We start from the raw sequence: 23,441 nt of genomic DNA, 5'->3' as shown, positions 1-23,441 counted from the left end.
GGGGCCGAAATGTAAAATTACTTATTTTTCAAGGAATAAGGGAACTATTTTTTACTGGAAAACCTATTTATTGTGTCAACAGGCTGACTGGGCTCGGTGGGCTGACGTGGCGGCTTACGCGGCTGCTAACTCGGCTCAGAAGCTGACGTGGCGCCTACAGGGTTGCTAATAGGGACGGTGGACCGGTAGCATGGACTGGGTCCACAGGTCCATGGTGGACCGAAAGGGTATGGCTTGGTTGATCTAATCTAGGCCATCGGTGGGAGATCCAACGGCTCTCGGCGTTTGGGGAGGGAGCGGCGGCGGCAAGGGTTGGCGGACGGCAGCGCCGCCGCGGGTTTCGCCGGAGCATTGCCGGCGAAGCTTGATCCAGCGCTACGGGCTACCAAACTTGATGATTTATGGCGCAAACGAACGAGACGGCGATGGGGAGTCTCACCTGGGGGTTCTCAACTGTCGACGGGTCTCTGCGGTGGTCGGCGACGGTGGAGAACGACGGTGGAGGTTGGAGCTCGACGAAATCGACGCTACGGCGACGAAGGGGCGAAACCGAGGACCGGGGAAGCTTCCTGGGGAACATGCGGTGTCGGAGAGAGGGTCAATTCGCTACGGGATGCCTCGGTCAGAGCTATCGACGGCGAGGTGGTGGTGGGTCTTAACGGCGCTCGGTGGAGAGGCGATTCCGGCGACGGAGAGGCGTCGACAAGCGGTGAAACGGGACCCCCGTACTTCAGTGAAGCTGGCGACGGACTTAGACGCGAAGGGGGGAGCTCGGATGCGGCGGATGGCGTTCGGCGGAGCTCAGCGACGGCAATGGCGGCTTGGGAACTGGAGAGGGAGTACGAGGTGGGGGAGGCGCAGGGGCTGCGGTGCATCTTAAAGCGCAGAGACGTGCAGGCCATTGCGGAGATCGTGGGCGCGGGGCTAGACGTGCCGGCGAAATCGGAAGACGCGGCGCGGCGGTTGCGGGCGCGGGCACTGGCGCGGCGCGAGGTTGAAGCTGACGTACGTGGCTTGGCTGTCAGCGAGAGAGAGGAGGGGGATGGGCTGGGCTACGCTAACCGAGAGCTGGGCTGTGACTGAAAATCTGGGCTGGGCCACGCTAAAAAACAGACGTCGCAAATTTGAAGCGAGGTCTACGGGCACATGGGGAGCCATGGGGGCGGCACCATGAGGAGGTGCCCAACGGATGGCAATGCCATGAGGAGCCTGGCGAAGAACAACGCAATGGGGCGGAGTCTCGGAAGGACGTCGCCTTCGCCCTAGCTTCTTCTTGACGACTGCTGCATGACTGCATCCGCCTGAGCGCCTCACGGTCACCTCCCATGCCAGCGCTAGTCGGCTACTCCTCGTCGCCGAACAAGTCGCCAGCGTTCCGCGACACCGCCTCCCATAGGCTCTCCTCACGCTGCTGTGCTCGCTTCGGCTTCTCTCTTCCGCCTCACGCGCACGGGAGCGCTCTGTTCCTTGTATTGCGATGAATTTGAACTTGGACCCCGTTGCCATGGATTGGGGATGGGGAGGCGGTGATGCCACGGATCGAGGGGTGGCCAGGAGGGCTTACCTGCTTGGGTTCTAAGTGCAGTCGAGCTCGTGAATTGTGGATGGGAGAAGTCGTGCTGCTACCATGGCCTTGACAGACGAGGTGGACGGAGAGCTCTCACAAAACTGGACCGTCCACCTAATGGGCGGAGTGGAGGGAAGATTGCATTCCTGGTAAGCACATTGCAGAACCCGAAAGACTCTTTCTTTACTACAGTAATACATGTTTCTTTTTTCTCTTCTCTTTAAAATAACTATTAGATAGAGTTCTATAAAATTTATTTTATCGTAGGCATACTGTGCTTAGTCAAACGGCACGTCGCAAGCACCGGCATGAGTGATACGGTCCTGTCCATCCGAGGGAGTCTCCTCTGCGTCCTGTTTCACAGCCCCGAAAGGGATCACATCTGCTAGGTGGCAAATTTCAGAGACTGAACTTGGGAGTGTCCCCGACAACAAAACCCACAAATGTGCAATCATGCGGAGCTGAACAGCCGTTGAGGGTACCCATTTTACTACACAAACCAATTGTGTCCGATAACCAAATTGGGGACTCTGGACTTGGTGCATCCAGTCTATTTTTGTGTCAGAAACATTATTGAAGGATAACCCCATAGATAGATTTAAAGGGTAGTCCGAGTAAGCTAGAACTACCCTGAATTTTGATCCAAAATATCATAATTATATATCTCACCTAAGTCTATTACCATCGACAAGACTACTGTCAAGTCTAAATTCAAGTTAGCCCTTTACAATCAGTGTAATCCTCATCCCTCTGGACCACCGTGGCTGGCACGCGCACGACGGCGGCGGTCAGGCCACCTCATCCCTCTGGGCTGTGGCGACTAGCGGTGGGCGCCGCACGCCATGTTGCGGCAGGAGCGAACATGCGGCGGTCGGGCTGCCTCATCCCTCTGGGCTCTAGCAACTAGTTGCGGCCGGCACATCTAGCAATGAAATTCTGGCTCTGCCACTAGACAACACATGTGTATTGTGTCAGCTAGTTTAATGGAAGACGGAATTAAACAGATACATAATTATCATGAATTTGAATATATATATATATATACCTTGGGAAATTATTGGCGTTCTGTTAGTCGCTGAGGTCTCTCTGGTCATCCGTATCTCCCCTGCATGCAGATGATGTCCACGCGTGGACGACTCGGGTGCAAGCCGATGGCGTCCCTCAGCGCGGACACCGCAGTCCTTCTGCCGAAGCCCCCAATACGAGCGTAGATCTCTTTGAGTCCCGACAAGTGCTCGACGCCGGCGAGGGCATTATTGTCGCACCCGCCCTGCTCCGCGGCCGCTCCGTCCGCGTTGAATTCCAGCTTGAGCTTCTGGAGTCTGGGCATTGCACCGGCCTCGAAGGTCAGGCGCAGCGCCCTGCAGGTGACTATGAGGTGCTTGAGGACGGGGAACCCTGTGCCGGCGATGACGATGCCTTCTCTCGGGGCGGCCCGGATCCACAGGTCGAGGCGGACAAGGGCGGGTAGCCCTGCGAGGACGGCGACGCCCTCCCTGCACAGCTCTTCGACGCCGATCTCCAAACTGTACAACTTCTCCAGGCGGCCAACCCACTGGGGAACCACTGGGAACCACGCCCAGGGAGACCAGGCCGTGAGATACAGCTTGCAGTCGCCGTGCTCCGGGAGAGAAGAGTACAGAACGTCGACGCGCGCCTCCGCCGTCTCAACGAAGCGGTCATCTACTGGGACACGGACGTAGAGCTCTTTCAGGTTAGTGAGATGCCGGAGCCCCCTGATGATGTCTAGCGAGTTCTCTTCCAGAACAATGGACGCCAGGGAGCGCAGGCATCTCATAGCGCCAATGTCGTCTGGCAGGCTTGCCATGCACGGCAGGATGCTGAGGTAAGACAGGCAGGGGAGCTGAGCAACGTCCGATGGCAAGGCAATGCTCATCTTTTTTCTTGGGCTGACTATCTCCAGTGTCTCTAGATGTTGAAGCGCTCGAATCTGAGTAGGTAGCAGCATCGCAACTTCGCTTCGGATCTTGAGATATCGCAGCTGAAACAGTTTGCATATGGCAGTGAGGTTGACCGTCCTTGCATCACTCGCCTTCGTGGGGAAAAGGAACTCAAGGATCAGGACTCGGATGAACTTCAACTCCGACAAGGGTGGGATATGGCCCAGGGTGGAGCTCCCGAGGGTTGAAAAAGATCGAAGTTTTGACGGATCAATGTCCACCGCTGCTATTCGCATATCGCGACGCCTTTCTGCTGCATCGGAGAGGTGGAACAGCCGACGAACACTGTGGGTCCATCCCCTGATCTTGATCTCCTGTGAATGCTCTACCACGGTGAGGAAGTTCTCCTCTGCAGAGTACTTTCGAATGATAAGATCAAGCATCATATCGTGCACCCTGCAGGACAAGACCTCGCCATTGTAGTCAATCTTCACCGGCTGAACCATGCTTCTGTTTACCAGCTCGTTGAAACAGTTGACTGCAACTCCGACGGCCCCCACAGGCATTCTGCCCACAAAGCCTTCAGCTGCCCATTGCCTGACCAAATCATCCCTCCAGACCTCGGTATCTTCTGGATACGCCCCAAGATACAGAAAGCAAGTCTTGAGATGAGGAGGAAGGTTCTTGTAGCTAAGGTTTAGTATTTGTCTCATCACCTCCAAGCTGCAATCTGTCCCGACAATGGAGCCCATGGAGTTCTGCAGGTACTCCCAATATTCCTTCACTTCGCCTGCTTGGCTAGCTAAAAGGCTAGCTATAGTAATAATGGCTAGCGGCAAACCTCCACACTTCCTTAAAATTTTAGATGAAACCTCTTGCAGCTCACTAGGGCAGGCACCTTGAGAGCCAAATATTCTATTAAAAAATAATCTTCTTGAGTCTTCTCCATTGAGTGGATTCATCTTATAGATGCATTCACGGCGATGGATACAACATGCTCTAGCCACACTCTCAACTCGTGTAGTTGTTATCACTCTGCTTCCGTGATTATTGTCCGGAAATGCACAGCTAATAACCTCCCACACATGTTTATCCCATATATCATCAATTACAAGGAAGTACCTAGATTTCAAGGCACAATAGCACTTCTTAAATGAGGGAAATTTGAGGGGGAAATAGATACTAGAAGTTCTCTTGTTATTAGAAATCTAGGGAAAAAAAGAAGAGAGGGAGAAAGACCCACACCACTTTTTCCTTTTTTTTGAGATTAAATTAAATACAACTCTACTTTAATCCTTAAATATGGCATTTGCATATTTGGTGGAGGTAAATATTTGATTTGACTTAGCTACGATGGCGACCATGTCAACTGCAACAAGTTACAAGAGTAACAAAATATCTTAAAGAATGTTTGTGAATCTTAAACATGTAATAGTTATTACTAATTAGAGGTAATTTTGCACTCGTCATTTTTTTATACCGCCACACAGGCACAACATACGCATGTGTATGCCTTGTAATGGAATAGCATAGCAAATAATAAGGGTATTCAGAGTCATCCAGTACTATTGTAATAGAAGATAAACATATGGTCTCAGGAAGCCTATTCGCGGTTGAATACTACTGGGATAATGGATCGAAGAAAAATAACTTGTTTAAGATTAAGTACCTCTTGTGTAGCAGATAGCTTCTAAGTTCCTCGATTAGATCTTGCTGATCTCTGGCATCATACATGTGAGATGGTTGCCCCTTGGCTCGCGATAGAATCTTGGTAATAATCTTGATTATGTCGGGGCTTTGGGACACCGATACGATCACCCGGCAGTCAAACTGCTCTCCCAGTTCACGGTACACCTCGCTTGCGAGAGTAGTTTTGCCTAGCCCTCCAAACCCCACTATGGAGACCACCATGAGCCTAGTATTCCCCAGCTCCCCTTCTCCCTCAGTCAACAACTTAATGATCTCCTCCCTTGGCCCGTCGATGCCGACAAGGCTCCCCGGCGCCGTGGCATAGAGAGCGGGCAGCCGAGGGTCGATGGGCACCGCAGCGGCGGCAGGGCCGGCAGAGCTGCTGGCTCCTTCGAAGTTGTAGCGGCTGCGCCGCTTGCTCACGTCGTCGACGCGAGCCTTCAGCTCCCGGATCTTCTCGGCGATGTCGTGGCGAGCCCCTAGCGCCTTCAGCTTGGAGATGTTCTTCTGGAAGAAGCCCACGTCGGGCTTCTTGCTGCCGTGGTCGTGCTCCACGCGACGCAGGAAGTCGTCGACGCAATCCTCGATGTCGTAGGAGAGGTCCCGGATCTGGTTCCTCCACTCCTTCACCTGGACGTCGGGGTCGTCCTCGGCCGCCAGCCTCTCGAGCAGAGCGTTCATGCTCCTCAGCTCCTCCTGTAAAGAGATGGTCTCTTTGCGCACGCCCTTGAGCTGTGCGTACTCCTTCTCCACCAGGGCTGAGAGCTTGCCGAGGAGGGGGCTCAGCACGCCCGTCGCAACGCTCACCATGGCATGCTGCATCCTCAGTTTTCGCCGTGGTCTGTGTGCGTACGGTATATCGATCGGTGTACGCAGGCAGGAAAGAGAAGCAGGTGCTGAGAGAGCTATCGATGGGATGATGCGATAGCCGATGAGTGGGAGGAGCATCTATATATGCGGCAGGCTCTTTCCGAGCAACTGTCATATAGCGAAGTGCATGTGTTAAACTCTCGTGCTCCATGATGTGTCCAACGCTCACCCTTGATCCGATTTGATATATATGATGCGACTATACACCTTATCAAAAATGAAATAGACGAATCTAGCTTATAGAGTGAACTAAATAAAATAACAGCGAGGAATCATGTGCTGTGTTGGATCGATGTTTGCTTCAACAAGTTTAAGCATAAGCAGGCCTGGGGGTGGCCCATTTTAGCAGGGGTGAAGCTACATTATGTTACCTGGTGCACGTGCACTACGGTAAACGAAAAAATTGCATGTAACTAACTTATTTTCACTCTCTATTTCTTTGAAGGCACTAGGGAAACTACACTATGGCATCATCATCATTCTGATTCTGGCTTCGCCACTGCATTTTAGTGTTTAATTTGAACAACATAATTTTTTAAAATTTTGTGAGGAACTAAGATTTATACGAAGGAATTGACTCCTAAACTTCATATTTGATTTTGGGGAAACATTTTCATGGGATCGGATTTCATAGAAATTTCCTATCGACTCTACTCTCTCCGAAATCTACCATTTAAATCTATCTCATACTTTCACTTTTCCGGCACTTCAAAATCGGCCTTTCTGGGTTTAATACTGCTAAACATGTACTAGCAAAGCTATACCCTCGAGATTCCAAAAAAAACAGAGAGATACCCTCGAGAAGTTGAGCAGAGGCCTAAAGAAAACGAGTGGTATAGAACAAGTTGATGTGCTGTCATCAATGATGCAAACATGCGTTGGAAGAAAAATGCAAACCTAACACGGAGTAACGACGACCCAAGAGAACAAGTCGCCGTGCTGTCGTCATCAATGGATTGGAAGCGGAAGTGGGACAGAATATGCAAAACTATCGCGGATAAAAACGATCTCAAGGCAACAAGTCATTATGTTGGCCGTTGGATCAAAACGCAAGTAGCAAGGTGGGCCAACAGTACATATGCAAAGCTAACACGAGACGCGAATAACGACGACGTCCTTATGATAGCAAGTCATTGGGAGCAGGAAACAAAATGCAAACCTAACACGCAGGACGACACAAGTTGCGGTTGGAATGAATAAAAAAAACAAACTTACGGAATCTAGATTTTTTCCCGAAAATAATAATGGCCAGTTAGAGAACTAGTGGCCGTCTTGTATATCGATCAAAACACAAGGTTCGGTCCGAATTAAAGAACACATACATAGCACGGAATCTAAAATTTAATTTGCAAAAAGGAACAGTCCGATATAGAGAAGTGGTTATCATGTCTAGGATCAAAACATAAAGTTGTGGTTGGAACGAAGAAGAATGCAAGCTAATGCATACTATAATATTTTGCGGAAAAAGCAAACGCCAAACAACCTGAGATTGAAGAGCTAAACAATGGGCGGCATTGGTCTTGGATGGACGTACCACGTACGTGTTGTTTGTACATTCAAAAAGCTAAGGTGAAACGTTTTGTCGCTCAGAATAGTTTATTTACAACCTTTTTAGGATTAGGTGTCTAGAAAAAGTCTTCGGGCCAAACTTAGATTTAGAGTTCAACGCGCGCCATACTGTACAGGTTACCGTGTAAACTATTCCATCCGTTCTTGTTATATATTAAACGAATTTTTACATGATAAATGATTAAGAAGTTATGAATTAGACCAAGAGAATGATACTACGTAATGCATTCATATATTCTTGACATTTTTTTTTATGGAAAACCAATACGTAAAAAACAAATATGGGCGACGGGTGATGACAGTTATGGGTCATACTCGTCACCCCAAACACATCACTGATGACTAGTTATTGGTGACGGGTACGGACCCATCATCAATGATGAACAAAGGTGACAGGTAATAACTGTTACTCGTCACATATGAGCGTCTCCCATGTGCTAGGGAGAAAATTATAGGTGACGGATGATCTCTTAACCCATTACTTATATTGTATAATAAGTGACCGGTAACTAGGTTACCTGTCACTTATGGAGTTCACCCATGTATTGGGGAGAAATTTATAGGTGACGAGTGACCTCTTCACCCGTCACTTAAATCATCTAATAAGTGACGGGTAACTAGGTTACCCGTCACTTATGGCTTTCACTCATAAACTGGAAAAATACTAGTTACCCGTCACTTATAAATAACATGAGATTCTTGATGAATGCTCGAATTGGATGTCTAGAAATGCTATGTGATGCTTATGGGTCCTGGTTGATGCCATGATGACTTAATGCTTGATGGTTTAGGATTAAATGGCATAATTTCTATGATTAAATTGTGATTTGCTGAGAGCTTAACCATGCAGTGATGACTAGATCAATATGAGCATACTATCTAGTTGCAACACTTGTTAATCTTTCAATGCAACTAGTTCTTAATCCTTATGATGGTTCTGTCAGATTTATGCTCTCTTTTTCTAGGTTGTTTAAGCATGTTCAGATCTAAATGTCTAGATAAAATGCTCATGATGACATGCTCAGTCAACTCCTACAAATTTCTAGTAGCAAGAATCTTGCTCAAGCAACTCCTATGCATTTCTAGTTCTTTTTTACATCTAGTAACATAAGGAAAATGAAAGCAACTACTCTCATCTAGAACATACCTTGATCAAGGAGGTTGATGCTAGATGGTGAGATGGTATGCTTGATCGCTATGCTCTTGATGAATCCTTCTCAAGTCCACCTTGCTCCTTTTCATGGCATGGACATGCACTCATTTTAGCCATGAACTTGAGCAAGAGAAAGAAGAATGGGATAAGAGGAATGAGCTCATCTTGACCCCCTTGACCAAAATGGCATTAGGGTTTCATGGTGACCTCCCCTTGCCTATTTATACTACATGATTTCTATCCTATTTGCAATATTTTCTCTATTTGCATGGCATGGTAAATTGGTGGGGTTGACACCTAGACTTGCTAGGTGTCATTTGGCATGTTTGTGATAATGTGGCTTTGACACCTAAACCGGTTCGGTGGTAGTGAAGCTATATTGGTAATTTTGGTTATGGCATTATTGTAACTTTTGGGAAATTAGAGGCTAGGTATGAGGCTAATAATTCATGAATGAATTATTCTTGGATTTGAAATGTGGCTCTTTGGCATTTTTGGACCCTTTACAAGAATGGTGGTGTTGCATTTTGATCCTTAGTGCGGTTTCCATGGCATATGTGGTTTAATTTTGCTACTTCTGGAGTTTTAGGGGTGTTTCTAAAAAATGCCATGGCTTGGAAAAGTCAAAGGCCGAATTTCTTGAATTTTAGCTCATTTATTGGATTTTCGGTTATTTCCTAAAATGCCATGATCATTTACTTGTGAGATGAAAATAATAGTCACAAATAAATGGTCATAGGGAATTTAGGAAATTATTTGGCTTGGGATATTTACCATGCTCAGCCTCCTAGAGGAAAATGCTCTCTTCGAAGAAGACGACATTTCTTTTGGAAATACCATTTCTGTTGTAACCTATATGTATGTATGTTTGAAAAACACATGTAAATGCAATGTATGATCAAAGGACTTATAATATTTCTGTATTTCGAGAAAATGTAAATGAACTGTATATATACATGTATGAATGAATGTATGAATACCATGAGCAATGGGTTGAGAGTAAAAAATGGATGGGTTCCAGTCTAATGAGTTGCAACAAGCTCTCCACTATTGGTAGCGCAACAAATACAAACCCAACTAGGCTAGACTACTGCCGACATCGTGACATGTTTAACACGTGAACGGCCACTAGCACGCTCTAGAGATGTCTACAAACTTGGGGTATTAAAAAAGCAATGCAAAAGGTGCAATAAATCCCATAGAATTATGTGTCCCCCCCTTTGGAACAAACCTACCTTAATTGCTCTAGGTGTATTAATTTTTACCCTTTAAAGCAGATATTGTAAAACAGATATTCTCGAGACAATAGACAAACATAGCAAAATGGAGGAAGTACGCCTTTAAACTCTTAAAATGTAGATTTGGATTCCTGAACTTGTTAAGAGTGCCACTCAAGCACCAAATCTCAATAACTAGCATAATTAGGGACCCAAATTGGCATGTTTAAGCATGCCACATGGACAGGCACATGCTGATTTACATCAGGATACGGAGACTACTGTGGGTACAATATGAATAAGTTGCCCCCTTTCGTTAGAAATAAGTGTCGTTTTAGGTTATGTGTAGTTAGCATCTTTAAATTTTGGTTATAAATTACTCTTTATTTATTGAGTTTGAATATTTGAAAGTGATGTAGGTAAATTTGTCTCGAAAGTAGTTTTATAATAGTATAACTTTGCTATATTTATAAATATATTTCATAAAAAATAGTATTCAAATATGTGTTTTTGGGACGATGTCTGAAGCAACGCGAGAGAGTATTTTGCTAAAAACGTACACACGAGTAAATTGCGCCATTGATCTATGCCTTCTTTAGACTTTAACCTAGGTGGCGATTTGGATGGCGCTTAGCTTATCTCTTTTGAAGATGCGGGGTTGTTTTGTTTCTCTCCTTCGAAACTCTCCACCAGGTGCGTGTGTGTGATTGCTCCCGCGGGTCCCTTCGTCTTTCCTTAGTTGTCATTGTAGCAACCACAAAGTGGACATTAATAGCTCGATCGTTTAATTGTGCCTGTCTTTTCCGTTCCGATAGTGCCTCAACACGTGACGTCGTGTAGATGTTGATATTTGTGGAAGAACCTTTGCAAATTAGAAGAAAACGATGACGTTAACAGACTATCAATCTGCCATTTAATGATCGAACCAAGAACCTTCCTGGCAACAGCCGAGTCGTCGCAAGTCCACCCTAGTCACTTTCTACCCTCTTGTCTTGTCCTAGCAAAACAACGAGTCATAAAAAAGTAATTTTCACAAACCTATAACTATTTATATATTTGTATTAGAGAATTATAAATTCTGAGACCTATTTCAAACTATAACTGCTCATACCTTTAGTAATGTAAAATTATAATTTTTTAACTGATCAAATCCATCAGTCACACGAGCTAAAAATATTATAATTTTGTGAAAATGTATATCTGACAGGTAGGACCAATCTAAAAAATTATAGTCTTGCATTATTAAGAACATAAATAGTTACAGTTTCATAAAATAGATATTAGAAATTGTAGTTCTCTATTACAAAATATAAATAGTTATAGATTTATAAAATTTACTCCAAAAAGTAATATCGATACTACCCTAACCCGCTAGCCGCCCCCTGTTAGGTCCACCCTTCTCGAAAGGCACGGGTAGAGAATGCAATCATGAACGCCACATGCTTGCACACACCGAGTTACTCAAATTTGGCCGCTTCTATTTGAGCAGCCCCACCCAACCTACATCCGAGGGAAAATGGAAACCAACCTCTCCACATATCTGTATCCATGACGCGTTGGGTTTAATTAAGAAAAAGTCTGGTATGCCTCAACCGTGGCCAGAAGCTACCGGTCTGGTTGCATCACGTTCACAGCTTACCACTTTCTTTTACAAGTGTGGCGTGCCATAGTATCCTATGATTGGCCGAAACTGTGATAAGATTTTGAAACAAAATGCTAGCAACCTCTGATGTTCTACTCCAACTCCTTGTTTTGCTCTACATTCTTCCTAGCTAACGTATGGAACGCCACTGCAGGGCCTGCCAGACAGCGCGCCGACAGGGAAGGAGACAGGAACGCAGCCGGCCGTTTCTTCAGGAATCAGTAACAGGACACCGCATTATCTCATCTTTCCTAGCGCAAAGAAATTTTCAGATCCAACCACGTTTCTGCACAGATTTAAGTTTGAACCTCCTCAGGCTTGTAGTTTGAATAAGATTCAGGTAGAGTTAAAAATGCAGAAACGGAAGGGGAAAACAGCCAAGATTAGGTCAGGGAAATAGAAGACTGAGCTCTCCCAAGATATGAATGAGTTAGGAAAATAATAGAGAACCATGATTTACCAAAACGAAGTAGGAAAAATGGCAGCAGTCCAGCAGCTCAGAAGCAGTTTTAGCAAAGAGAGTTCTCTACCAAAAAAAAAGGACACGAAATGGCATGGAAAATTCTACGGATACTGTTCCAAGTGACGTCCATAACGAAAAACGAGGTACCCCATGAACCAGAATGATTGTTGGAATGCATGCAGTGCTCAAACAACTAAGTTAAATATACGACCACCAAAATATACAAACAACTAAGTTAAATATACGACCGTCAAAATATACGCCAGTCAGTTTCTCAATTTCCACCTCCATATCGTTCCCACTCACTAGAAACTAAGAAAGCAGGTACCACAGCACAATAAACAAATTGTCCCTCAAAAAGGTTACAGCACATAGTTTTAGTAAGAAAATAGGACAAGGACGCAATATAGAAAATAAGACAAGGAGGCAATATGAAGCCTGAGGAGTTTACTCGAGCCTTACATCACCATCCCTCCATCGATGGTAAGGACCTGCACAAGACACCATAAGGTAAAGGAGTTCGGTAAGAAGACTTCCAAATAACCAAGCAAACAAAATGCGCACACAAACTGTATTCTGACCTGTCCAGTGATGTAGCTTGCAGCAGGGCTGAGGGCTAAGAATTCCACCAGGCCAGCAACCTCTTCTGGCCGGCCGTATCTCCCTGAATATTTGTGCACAGCCATTAAAGCCAAGAGGGTGATATAATGAGGTAATATCGCAATAAATTTCGAATATTCACAAAATTGCATTATCCATGCTCATATTAGTGCACCACTAACTGAAAACTTAAATTTTCTAAGATGAGCACTTCACAGGAACATATTATAGAATGGATAGGAGCACATTCAACCAATAATAAAGAAATAGAATTTATACAAACGAGTATGTAACTATAAGATGGATATAAGGACTCCAGATATCCTCAGTTCCATCATGACACACCATATTTGGGGTCCGTAACTATGCTTTGCATAACAATCTGATGTACAACGCACTAGCCCAAAAAATTGTGTATTTGAAGAACCCTCAAAAAAGACAAAGCTACAATTAGTAAATCATGTTTGATACTTTTTTTTTTTGCATACCTAAGGGGATAGTTGACAGAATTTTCTTCGTGAGCTCTTCCCCAAGTTCGGCAGTCATATCTGATGCAATAAATCCAGGAGCAATAACATTTGCCTAAATAGAAATGTGCAGAAATATTTCAGCAACTGGAGGACTGGATAAAAGCTTTGAGCTGATGAATCAAAAGATGCGCTCACATTAATATTTCTGCTTGCGTATTCCCTAGCAACTGTTTTTGTAAACCCAATAACCCCAGCTTTGGCAGCAGCGTAATTAGCTTGCCCAGCATTACCAGTTAGACCAACAACTGATGCTATGTTGATAATTCGTCCCTGCATCGTGGCATGAAAATGAGAGGCTGATGCAGAAAGTGAAATATATGCATAATAATGGAAAACAGAAATCAAATATCAATCTGATGAAGAAAAACATCCATACCTTTTTCTTCTTCATCATTACTTTTGTTGCAGCCTGCAAAGAATATCTTGCAATGAGATTGAGAAAATAATTGTGGTACAAAAATGGGAAGAAGGGGGGAAAGTACCTGCGTGCAAAGGAAAACCCCTGTAAGATTCAGATCAATTACGTCTTGCCACTGTGATTTCTTCATTCTCATCAATAATGTGTCCCGTGTGATTCCTAGTATCAGTTTGGTATTTCAATTATTGAAAGTGAAACAAATTGAAACATCAAAAAAGGTAAAATACATTTGGCAGTACCTGCATTGTTTACTAGTACATCAATTGTTCCCCATGTATCAACAGCCTGGAAGATTTTTACACATGTATCTTTGTCAGAATTGATAATGAGAAGAACTGAAGTAGGAATGAACAGATTGGTTTTTCATAATTAAACTTACTGCTTTTATCATAGATTCGACATCAGCTTCTTTGGAAACATCCCCTCCAAAGGTAATGGCCTGGCCTCCAGATGCTTCAATCTGTGAAATAAGGAATATTAGTATCTGCTTGGATCTAGTTTAAAGCGGACTAAGACAAGTGATGAATAACAAAGCAAAAATCTGTTCTCCATGAAACATCATGAAGTGTGTTTTCCGTCTGGTCTGTACATTTCCTTAAAATCCCTTGAAGTCAATCCAGAGTTTATTAAATTAATTATCGCTTGTCAATATTCAAAATATATTTGGGTATAATTGGACTGTGACATCTGAAAGTTACCTATTTCTTTCATTCATTGTCCTTATAAGCGGTGCTCCCCTAGACGCCAGCACTATTTGTTGGTGATATGGCCTAGAAATGATCGTATATGCAAGTAGGATTTAATATGATTAAAGGTCTATTAGGGTTTAGAGTTATAGTGGGCTTTAATCACATAATAGGTTTTAATGTGATTAAAGATCCATTAGTGTGCTCTATACAAGAGAAGACAAGAGTTGTGGGCCTATGAATTTTCGACCACCAAAAACCCTGACTGTCACCTCTTCCCAAACTCCTTACGAAATCCTAGTCGGACGCGGTGCTAGCACACCGACGTACGACGTTTCATCCTTGTACGTGTGGATACCGTGAAGGCGCTGCTACTGTTGTTGCATTATGAATAACTCAGAATCGACTTGATATGATGAATCTAATGAGATTTTCATAGCGATTTCATAGATGATATGACCATCGTTGCGTAGCGTGCACGTATATATTGTTATAATAACATGTTCACATCGCGTCATTACAATTCGATTCTACACTTGTTTTTGCAAAGAATGATGTAATTGGTATGACCTTATTATGTATATAATGCATGTATGTAATTTCGTGGCCTGCGAATTATGGTTAATTGCAGTCCAAGACTATCATGTTATTGTAAAACGGCCTGCGTGTCGACATGTTAATTGCAGTCTAAGACTATCATGTAATTCATTGCTAGCTATTAGGTGTAGTAGCTTAGTATATGATCATGGAACCTTCGAGTACGATGGATATAAGGATAGGAAGCTTGGCGATGAAGATCACCATGGAAGGGCCATACCATGTCACAATTAATCTGATTATCTGTGATATTTTTATGTTCCTATCATACTATTCATTCATGTTTTATATGCGGTGGACATGATTATCATGATAGAGTAGTTTTCCTTAAAAAAAATGAAGAGTAATTGATGCCCTCCCAATAGTTGCATCTATTAAAATTTTATCATTGTGTGGTAGGTTTACCAAAGTAGGGTACCTTTAACTATCTTATTAAATGGGATGGATGTCGAACATCTGTAGCATAGTATTAGTTTACTTAACAAAGCTATCAAAATTGTTCTGGGCTTTGGGGCATAGTGTCAAGCGCCAAGGCATTCGATGTCACCCAACAAACAAGAGTCAAATAGAGATGTGATTAGCATGTTGTTGCTTACCTGCGTCACTAGGTTTCTAGCAGTGATGTCAAAGTTCACTAGAACTTAGATAAATGTGGATCTTAGAACACTATATGTCGTTAGAGGGAAAACGGTTATAAAACATATAGTGGAGCATCTTTTGTTAAATTGTTTAATAAAATATTCACATAAACTAGTGCCGAATTTGCATAATTATTTTCTGTTATAAATCATGTCACTTACCGCTAGTAATGCTTCCCTTTTTAACTTGCGATCGATTCTTAAAAAAAAAGAAGCTTCCTGGAACAAACTTCATTGATTGGTATCGTAATCTGAGAATTGTTCTCCAGCAAGAGAAAGAAATACATTATAAAGGTTCCCTATCCTCTTAAACCAGAAGAGAGTGCCACAGCCGTTGAAAAGCGAGCTTATGAGAAGCACACCAATGATGTACTTGATGTTAGCTACCTCATGCTTGCCACAATGAACTCTGAGCTTCAGAAGTAATATGAGAATACAGATGCTTACAATGTGATTGTAGCACTCCATGATATATTTGAGAACCAAGCTAGGGTTGAGAGGTACAACACTTTAAAGTCCTTGTTTACGTGCAGGTTGACAAAAGGTAGCACACAGTCAGTCCTTATGTGATCAAGATGATTGGTTACATTGAAAGCTTAGAAAAAGTTGGTTTTCCCCTTAGCCTAGAGTTGACTACTGATGTGGTTCTCCAGTCACTCCCTGCAAGCTTCGAGCTGTTCATTCTGAACCTTCATATGAATATCATGGAGAAAAGCACGACTGAATTGCATAGGATGCTAAAGGCTACTGAGGGAAGCATTAAGAAAAGCTCTAGTCATGTAATGATGGTTCAGAAGGATAGTAAGAAGAAAAGGTGCAAGGCCAAGACTAAAACTTTAGATGAGATCTCAAGCTCTAGTCTAAACCTGTTGGAAAGTCCAAAGCTAACCTTGCTGCTGATGATGCTTGCCACCACTGCCATAAGCTTGACCATTGGCAGAGGAACTACAAGCTATACTTGGAAGAACTAAGAAGAAAGAAAGTAAGACTTCCACTTCAGGTATAAATGTTATTGAAATTAAACATGCTACTCGTCCTAACGATTCATGGGTATTTGATACCGGTGTATTGATTCATACTTGCAAATCGTTGCAGAGACTAAGAAGAGCTAGAAGTATTGCAAGAGGTGAGGTGGATATTCGTGTCAGCAATGGAGCAAAGGTTGCTGCGCTGGCTGTTGACACTGACCCCTTGTCATTACCCTCAGGATTAGTTTTGGAATTAAATAATTGTTATTATGTTCCGACCTTAGGCAGAAACATTATTTCTTCATGTTTGGAAGAAGATAGTGGTTTTGAAGTCATGATAAAGAACAAGTGTTGTTCAAGTTATTTAAATGACATGTTCTATGGTCGTTGTCTATTAGTGAATGGACTCTATATTCTAGACCTTAAGGATATCCCTATCTATAACATTAACGCGAACATGCTTCGGCCTAATAATTAAATCCCACTTATGTTTGACATTGTCGTTTAGGTCATATGAATGAGAGACGCATGAAGAAGCTCCATAAATATGGTCTCCTAGCTTCATTTGATTTCGAATCATTTGATACATGTGAATCTTGTTTACTTGGCAAGATAAGTAAGACACCTTTCACTGGTCAAAGTGAGAGAGTGAATGAATTGCTAGCCCTTGTACATACAGATGTATGTGGACCAATAAGTTCTACAGTCAGAGGTGGTTTTTAGTACTTTATTACTTTCATTGACGATTTTAATAGATATGTTTACATCTACTTAATGAGACACAAGTCTGAATCCTTTGAAAAGTTCAAAGAGTTCTAGAATGAGATACAAAATCAAATGGGTAAGATAATTAAATTTCTACGATCAGATCGTAGAGATGAATATTTGAGCCATGGGTTTGGTGATCATCTAAAGCAATGTGGAATCGTTCCACAATAGACCCTGCCAAGAACACCTCAATGGAATGGGGTATCTAAACGGAGGAACCGAATCTTGTTAGATATGGTCTGGTCCATGATGAGCCAATTTGATCTTCCATTGTCCTGGAGATACGCTCTAGAAATTGCTGCATTTACATTAAACAGGGTTCATCTAAAGCTGTAGAGAAGACGTCGTATGAGATATTGACTGGGAAGCGTCCTGCGTTGTCTTTTCTTAAGATATGGGATTGTGAGGCTTATGTAAAATGTTTGATGTCCGATAAGCTTAATTCCAAATCTAATAAATGCATCTTTGTGGAGTATCCTAGGAAAACCAAAGAATATTATTTCTATAACCGAAAAGAAGGCAAAAGTGTTTGTCACCCGGAATGGTGTCTTTTGAAGAGAGAATTTCTCTCAAAGAGAGTTATTGGGAGCACGGTGCAACTCAAAGAAATTCGGTAAACTCCAGAAAGCGTTTCAGCTCCTATTAAATCTCAATAAGATGTGCAAAGTGTTGTAGAACATGTTGAGACACCAGCCCCACATAGGTCTGAAAGGGCACGTCGCACAACTGAACAGCTCACACTTCTAACCACGGGGCAACGCGATATATTATTGTTGAATAATGATGAGCTCAAAAACTATACGGAAGTAATGGTGGGACATGAGATTCAAATTAGAATCCATGCAAGAGAATCAAGTTTGAAATTTGGTTGATCCGCCCGATGGTGTAAAAACCATTAGGTGTAAATAGGTTTTTAAGAAAAGATAGATATGGATGGAAATGTTCATATCTATAAAAGGCACGATTGGTGGCTAAAGGTTCCAAGCATATTCAAGGTGTTGATTATGATAAAACGTTTTCGTCCGTTGTAATGCTAAAGTCTATTCGGATCCTCCTAGCGATTGTTGCATATTTCAACCATGAGATATGGCAAATAGACGTCAAACCAGCTTTCCTTAATGAAAAGCTAAGTGAGGATGTGTACATGATACAGCCTGAAGGTTTTGTCAATCAGAAAAATGCTAGGAAGATATGCAAGCTTCAAAAGTCCATCTATCGGTTGAAGCAAGCATCTTGGAGTTGAAACCTTCGTTTTCATGAAGTAGTCAAAGGTTTTGATTTTATCAAGAATGAAGAACCTTTGGAGTTGAAACCTTCGTTTTCATGAAGTAGTCAAAGGTTTTGATTTTATCAAGAATGAAGAACCTTGTGTTTACAAAAAAAAACAAATAGTAGGAGCGCACTTGTGTTTTTGATCTTATATGCAGATGACATATTGTCGATCGAGAATGATATTCCAATGTTTGATGCTGTCAAATCTTTGTTGCGAAAGAGTTTCCCAATAAAAGATCTAGGAGAGACAGCATACATATTAGGCATAAAGATCTATAGAGATAGGTCCAGAAGACTGATCGGATTAAGCCAAAGTATGTACATTGACAAAGCATTGAAACGGTTCAATATGCAGGATTCCAAGAAAGGTTTTCTGCCAATGTCACATGATATTAGTCTTAACAAGAGTCAGTGTCCCACAACACCTGATGAGCAGGACAAGATGAGAACAATCTCATATGCTTCGGCTAATGGATCTATCATGTATGCCATGTTTTGTACACGTCCGGATGTCTCCTATGCTCTAAGTGTTGCTAGCAGATACCAATCAAACTCAGATGAAACTCACTGGATAGCAACTAAGAATATCCTGAAGTACTTCAGAAGAACTAAGGATATGTTTCTGTTCCTGATCTATGGAGGTGAAGAGGAGCTCATTGTAAATGGTTACATTGATACTAGCTTCCAAACTGACAAGGATAATTTCAGATCGCAGTTTGGATTTGTGTTTTGCCTTAATGGAGGCACGGTGAGTTGGAAGAGTTCTAAACAAGAAACGGTTGCTAATTCAAAGACAGAGGCTGAGTACATAATAGCTTTTTGAAGATGCAAAAGAGGTTGTTTAGATCAGAAAATTTGTTTCTGAGTTGGATGTGGTCACTAGTGCGTCTAGTTCAATGGGACCTCTATTGTGATAATAATGGAGCCATTGTACAAACCAAGGAGCCTAAGTCACACTAGAAGTCCAAACACATACTACGACGTTATCACCTTATCCGAGAGATCATAGATAGAGGTGATATAAAGATATGCAAGGTGCACACGAATTCGAATATTGCTGATCCGTTGACGAAGTCTCTCTCGCAGCCCAAGCATGAGATGTGCATAAGCTTTATGAGTATTAGATATTTGCACGATTGAATCTTGTGCATGTGAGAGATGCCTATTATATGCTTTTGAATAATCGTTTATTTGGTTCCATGAATAATTATCATTTACATTGATCAGCAAGTACGTCACTTGTTTGTGAAATTCTTTGTTCTATTATGATGTTAATTCTAAATGATCCCTAATCTCGTATCATTATGTGGGACAATAATAATTCATAGATTAACACATTGATTGACAGATCATGTTTCACTGATCATAGATATAGAGATATCAAATCAATAATGTGGATATATGTAAGAGAACATGATGTTGGATTGACCCACCTTGAGATACCGCAAGAATGTTATTTATTGTACTATCAATTGTAGTCTCGAATGATGTACCTGCAGATCCTTTCATCTGAGATCGTCATTGATTCCCATAATGTGAAGTAACACACTTAGGGGCTTCCAAATGCTACCCCGTAATTGGGTAGTTATAAAGGTAGCTTTCGGGCATGCTATGAGATATATATTGGGATGTGAGCGATCAAGATAAAATTTACCTCTTTTACATAACGAGAGAGATATCTCTGAGCCCCTTGATGTGGATGTATTAAGAAAGTGCATGGGCATGCTAATATAATTAAAGAGTTGATCATAATATAGTAACCCACTACGAGATCGAGTGAATGATCAAACTATCACAAGGGTGACACGTATCTCGCCTTAAGCTTGACTGATATCGTGTGGTAAAGAGATCGATGCATAAGTATATCAAGGTTCAGCCGATATGATTTTTATGTACATTCGGAAGTCAACGAGGTGGTTGACGTGATCGACTACTTCCGTGTACACTACGACGAGATCAACTACTTCCGTGTACACTACGACAAGGTGGTCGACGTGATCGACTACTTTCGTTTCGTGGTCGCGGAGGTGGTCGAGGGGCGACTTACCTGCTCGGAGCTAGTCGAGGAGCGCAACACACCTATTCGGAGCTGGTTGGAGAGTTGCTTCTTCTGCATTGACGTGCACAACGTTGGATTGGTCTACTCCAACTCTTCTTCCGTTACGTTGCACATCCAGTGGTAATGATCTATGATCCCCTATTAGCATGATTTCTTGGTTAAACGTAGTAAAGAAAATTTTGTTTTATGCTAGAGTAGCCTACCCGTTCCCTAACACTATTCTAACGGTAGCCCAGCACCTAGCAATCAGTCTGAGATTAGGCAGGGCTAGGCGCTAGGCAACTACCTAGAGGAACACTGATTATAAGAAAATGTTTAACCAATCCCAGTGAAACATTCCATGCTGGTCCTCAATAAACAATTCATACACTACTTGCACTTTTACGTATTCCTGAAACCTAACCTTAGAGGTGGGATGATATTTATAGTGGGGTAAATGCTGAGACATAAGGATTGAATAATGATTGCCTTGATAAATAGAGTTACTTATATGACATTTTTGTTATCTCAAATATGTACACATTTGGAGATGACAGAAACTAAGGATAACTTGTGGAATGGCTGTAGGCTTGTGCAAATACATAATGATTAGTGGAATGCAATGCTTATGTTGATGAGTAATTGCTCAAGTAAGCTCATTTGCGCATGTGTTTATACTTTCCACATAACCCACCATGCAGAAATACAGAAGAATATATGCAATGAAATTCCCATTGGTCATTTACCACATTAAATCTGATACTAGTATAGTCAACACTCCTATAATCAAATATATTTCTTCCCTGATGAAAAATGCAGAAGATACTTCAGGATGAATCAGTACAAGAAATCCACCAACATTGAGTGGATTGGAAGGAAAATTAGCAAGAAGTGTGATTTATCAGTCATAAAATATAGTTAATTTAGTTAATTTAGATGGTAGCCTGGAAAGCTTCAAGCCTTCAACTTACACAGAGAGGGGAGGGGGGAGGATAGCATCGTGTTATTGTATTTTCAGTTTGTTTCCCCCTATGTTATTCATGTCTTACAGGAATAATTCGGGGAGCACCCACAGAAAAAGGAAAAAACATAAGAGGCCACTTGCCATTCAAGCTTACCTCCTTGGAGACTTCTTCAGCCTCCTTTGAAGATCGGGCATAATTCACCAAGACCTGCAGTTGAATCACAATTTCTGTAAAACTTTGAGCACTAAAATTTTATCCATAATGCATAATGGTCCATTTAAACTGATAACCTTACAGCCTGCTCTAGCAATGGCCAACGTTGGAATCATATGAGCTTGCAGTTTACTTTTATAGAGTTCAAGGTAACCATCATACACATTTGACAAAACTTATATAGATGTATAAGCGGATAACTTAAACTGCTAACCTTGCAGCCTGCTTTTCCAAGAGCCAATGCAGTGGCTTTTCCAATCCCCCTGGAAGCACCAGTAACAATAACGACAGGAGCCTCCAACTTTGTAGCATCCTGTACAACTGCTTGCTCAACAGCTGCAACATGAGTTCTTACACCTGTAAATATTAAAAAAGCGACCATTACTTTGTTGGTTTGCAAAAGGAGTTGAAACGGAGTCATGATCAAACTACAGCTTTTCATTACGAATCACCAGCCGAGGATATCCAATATGCCAAATGCACATCAGTAAGCCATCTATGCAACTCGAAGACCAACAGTTTTATGCACCAAAACAACTCAGAAACTTTTAGCCAAAAAAGAGGACTGATTGAAAAATAATCATGCTGAATTTCACGTTTAAATCCAGTCTAGACAAGGAGAGATCTGCGAACAAGCCCTCAGAGATTGACTTACTATTACGCAACTTGGCAAAAAAACAGCTGCAGACAAGCTCAAAAACCGAGCTCGGTGGCAAAGAGAACAAAAATTACCCCCAAGGTCCCAAGCTTTCCAAACCTGACATCATAAGTCGGTTCTGTCCAGTGCTAAATCGACAACATAGTAAACATAGAAACGCAATTGTTTCACGTACACACAACACTTATTCGCTAATGCAATCGCCTGGGAAGCACGCATTCCCACCAAAGAAATTCGAATAAGCACCCATCGTTCACCCGATTTCTAGTACATCACCTACTTAAACTAAACTCGCTACCATTTCGATACAAGCACCCCTCGACGAAGAACCTCAAACACACCAAATCGAGGCAAACAACAACCACTCTAGAGTCTAGACGCTACAGATGAGGCCGGAACGCCGTACCGGAGAGCGCGACGGCGCGGGAGCTGGGGCCGCCGGACCAGAGCGCAGGGGCAAAGCTGACGAGGCCCCGGCGCAAGAGGGCTGCCTGCGACGCGGAGAGGGCCGCCGGGGAGGCGAGGGCGGCGGCGGCGGCGGTGGCGGAAGCCATGAGAGATCGGAGGAAAGGGAGGGTGGGGCGGGGAGCCAGAGAGCTAGAGGGGGGAGGGGGAGGGTGGCGTTTATAGGAGGATGTGCCGTCGGGGTTTGGCGAGGTTTGGTGTGCGGTTTGCCTGCTTTGGAAGCTCCGACGGCAACGGGGCGATGGATGTGTTCGAGCGGAGGGAACGAGGAAGGATGATGGGATAGTGACGAGAGGGGGAACTTGCGAGGTACAGTAAAAGAAAATTATCTTGTTTCCAACTGAATCCTCGAAGATTTCAGGAGCAATCATCCACTTCCAACCAAGGCTAGTATTTCGTTGGGTTCGTATGGTTGTGTGCACCCTTTTTATTGGTTTACATGCCATGAGTTGTACTTCCAAGTCATTGGATTTGTATAGACATTGAAGTGTTTTTTGGTTTAACAGTGGACAAGAAGAGATGGAATGTTCCATTCCTGGATGTAAGACCGTGCT

At 42.9% G+C, this 23,441-nt stretch overlaps 2 protein-coding genes across 2 annotated transcripts; both read right to left on the bottom strand.

Annotated features, from left to right (window-relative positions):
- Positions 1 to 2,113: 2,113 nt before the first annotated feature.
- On the bottom strand, positions 2,114 to 6,094 carry LOC133922113 (disease resistance protein RGA5-like). Its single transcript, XM_062367289.1, has 3 exons — positions 5,138 to 6,094; positions 2,613 to 4,590; positions 2,114 to 2,515 (listed from the first exon to the last, which is right to left on the bottom strand). Exons 1-2 carry the CDS (start codon positions 5,977 to 5,979, stop codon positions 2,658 to 2,660), a joined length of 2,775 nt encoding a protein of 924 aa, XP_062223273.1. The 5' UTR covers positions 5,980 to 6,094; the 3' UTR covers positions 2,114 to 2,515; positions 2,613 to 2,657.
- Positions 6,095 to 12,253: 6,159 nt separating this feature from the next.
- On the bottom strand, positions 12,254 to 23,184 carry LOC133922112 (3-oxoacyl-[acyl-carrier-protein] reductase 4-like). The gene is made up of 11 exons (XM_062367288.1): positions 22,829 to 23,184; positions 21,979 to 22,121; positions 21,705 to 21,758; positions 13,999 to 14,079; positions 13,859 to 13,904; positions 13,684 to 13,778; positions 13,578 to 13,610; positions 13,337 to 13,471; positions 13,160 to 13,253; positions 12,653 to 12,735; positions 12,254 to 12,562 (listed from the first exon to the last, which is right to left on the bottom strand). Exons 1-11 carry the CDS (start codon positions 22,974 to 22,976, stop codon positions 12,530 to 12,532), a joined length of 945 nt encoding a protein of 314 aa, XP_062223272.1. The 5' UTR covers positions 22,977 to 23,184; the 3' UTR covers positions 12,254 to 12,529.
- Positions 23,185 to 23,441: the final 257 nt, after the last annotated feature.

This window comes from Phragmites australis, chromosome 6 (assembly GCF_958298935.1).
Source record: "Phragmites australis chromosome 6, lpPhrAust1.1, whole genome shotgun sequence".
Taxonomy (NCBI): domain Eukaryota; kingdom Viridiplantae; phylum Streptophyta; class Magnoliopsida; order Poales; family Poaceae; genus Phragmites; species Phragmites australis.
Note: the sequence above shows the minus strand (reverse complement) of the source record. Positions and strands in the feature narration are given on the sequence as shown.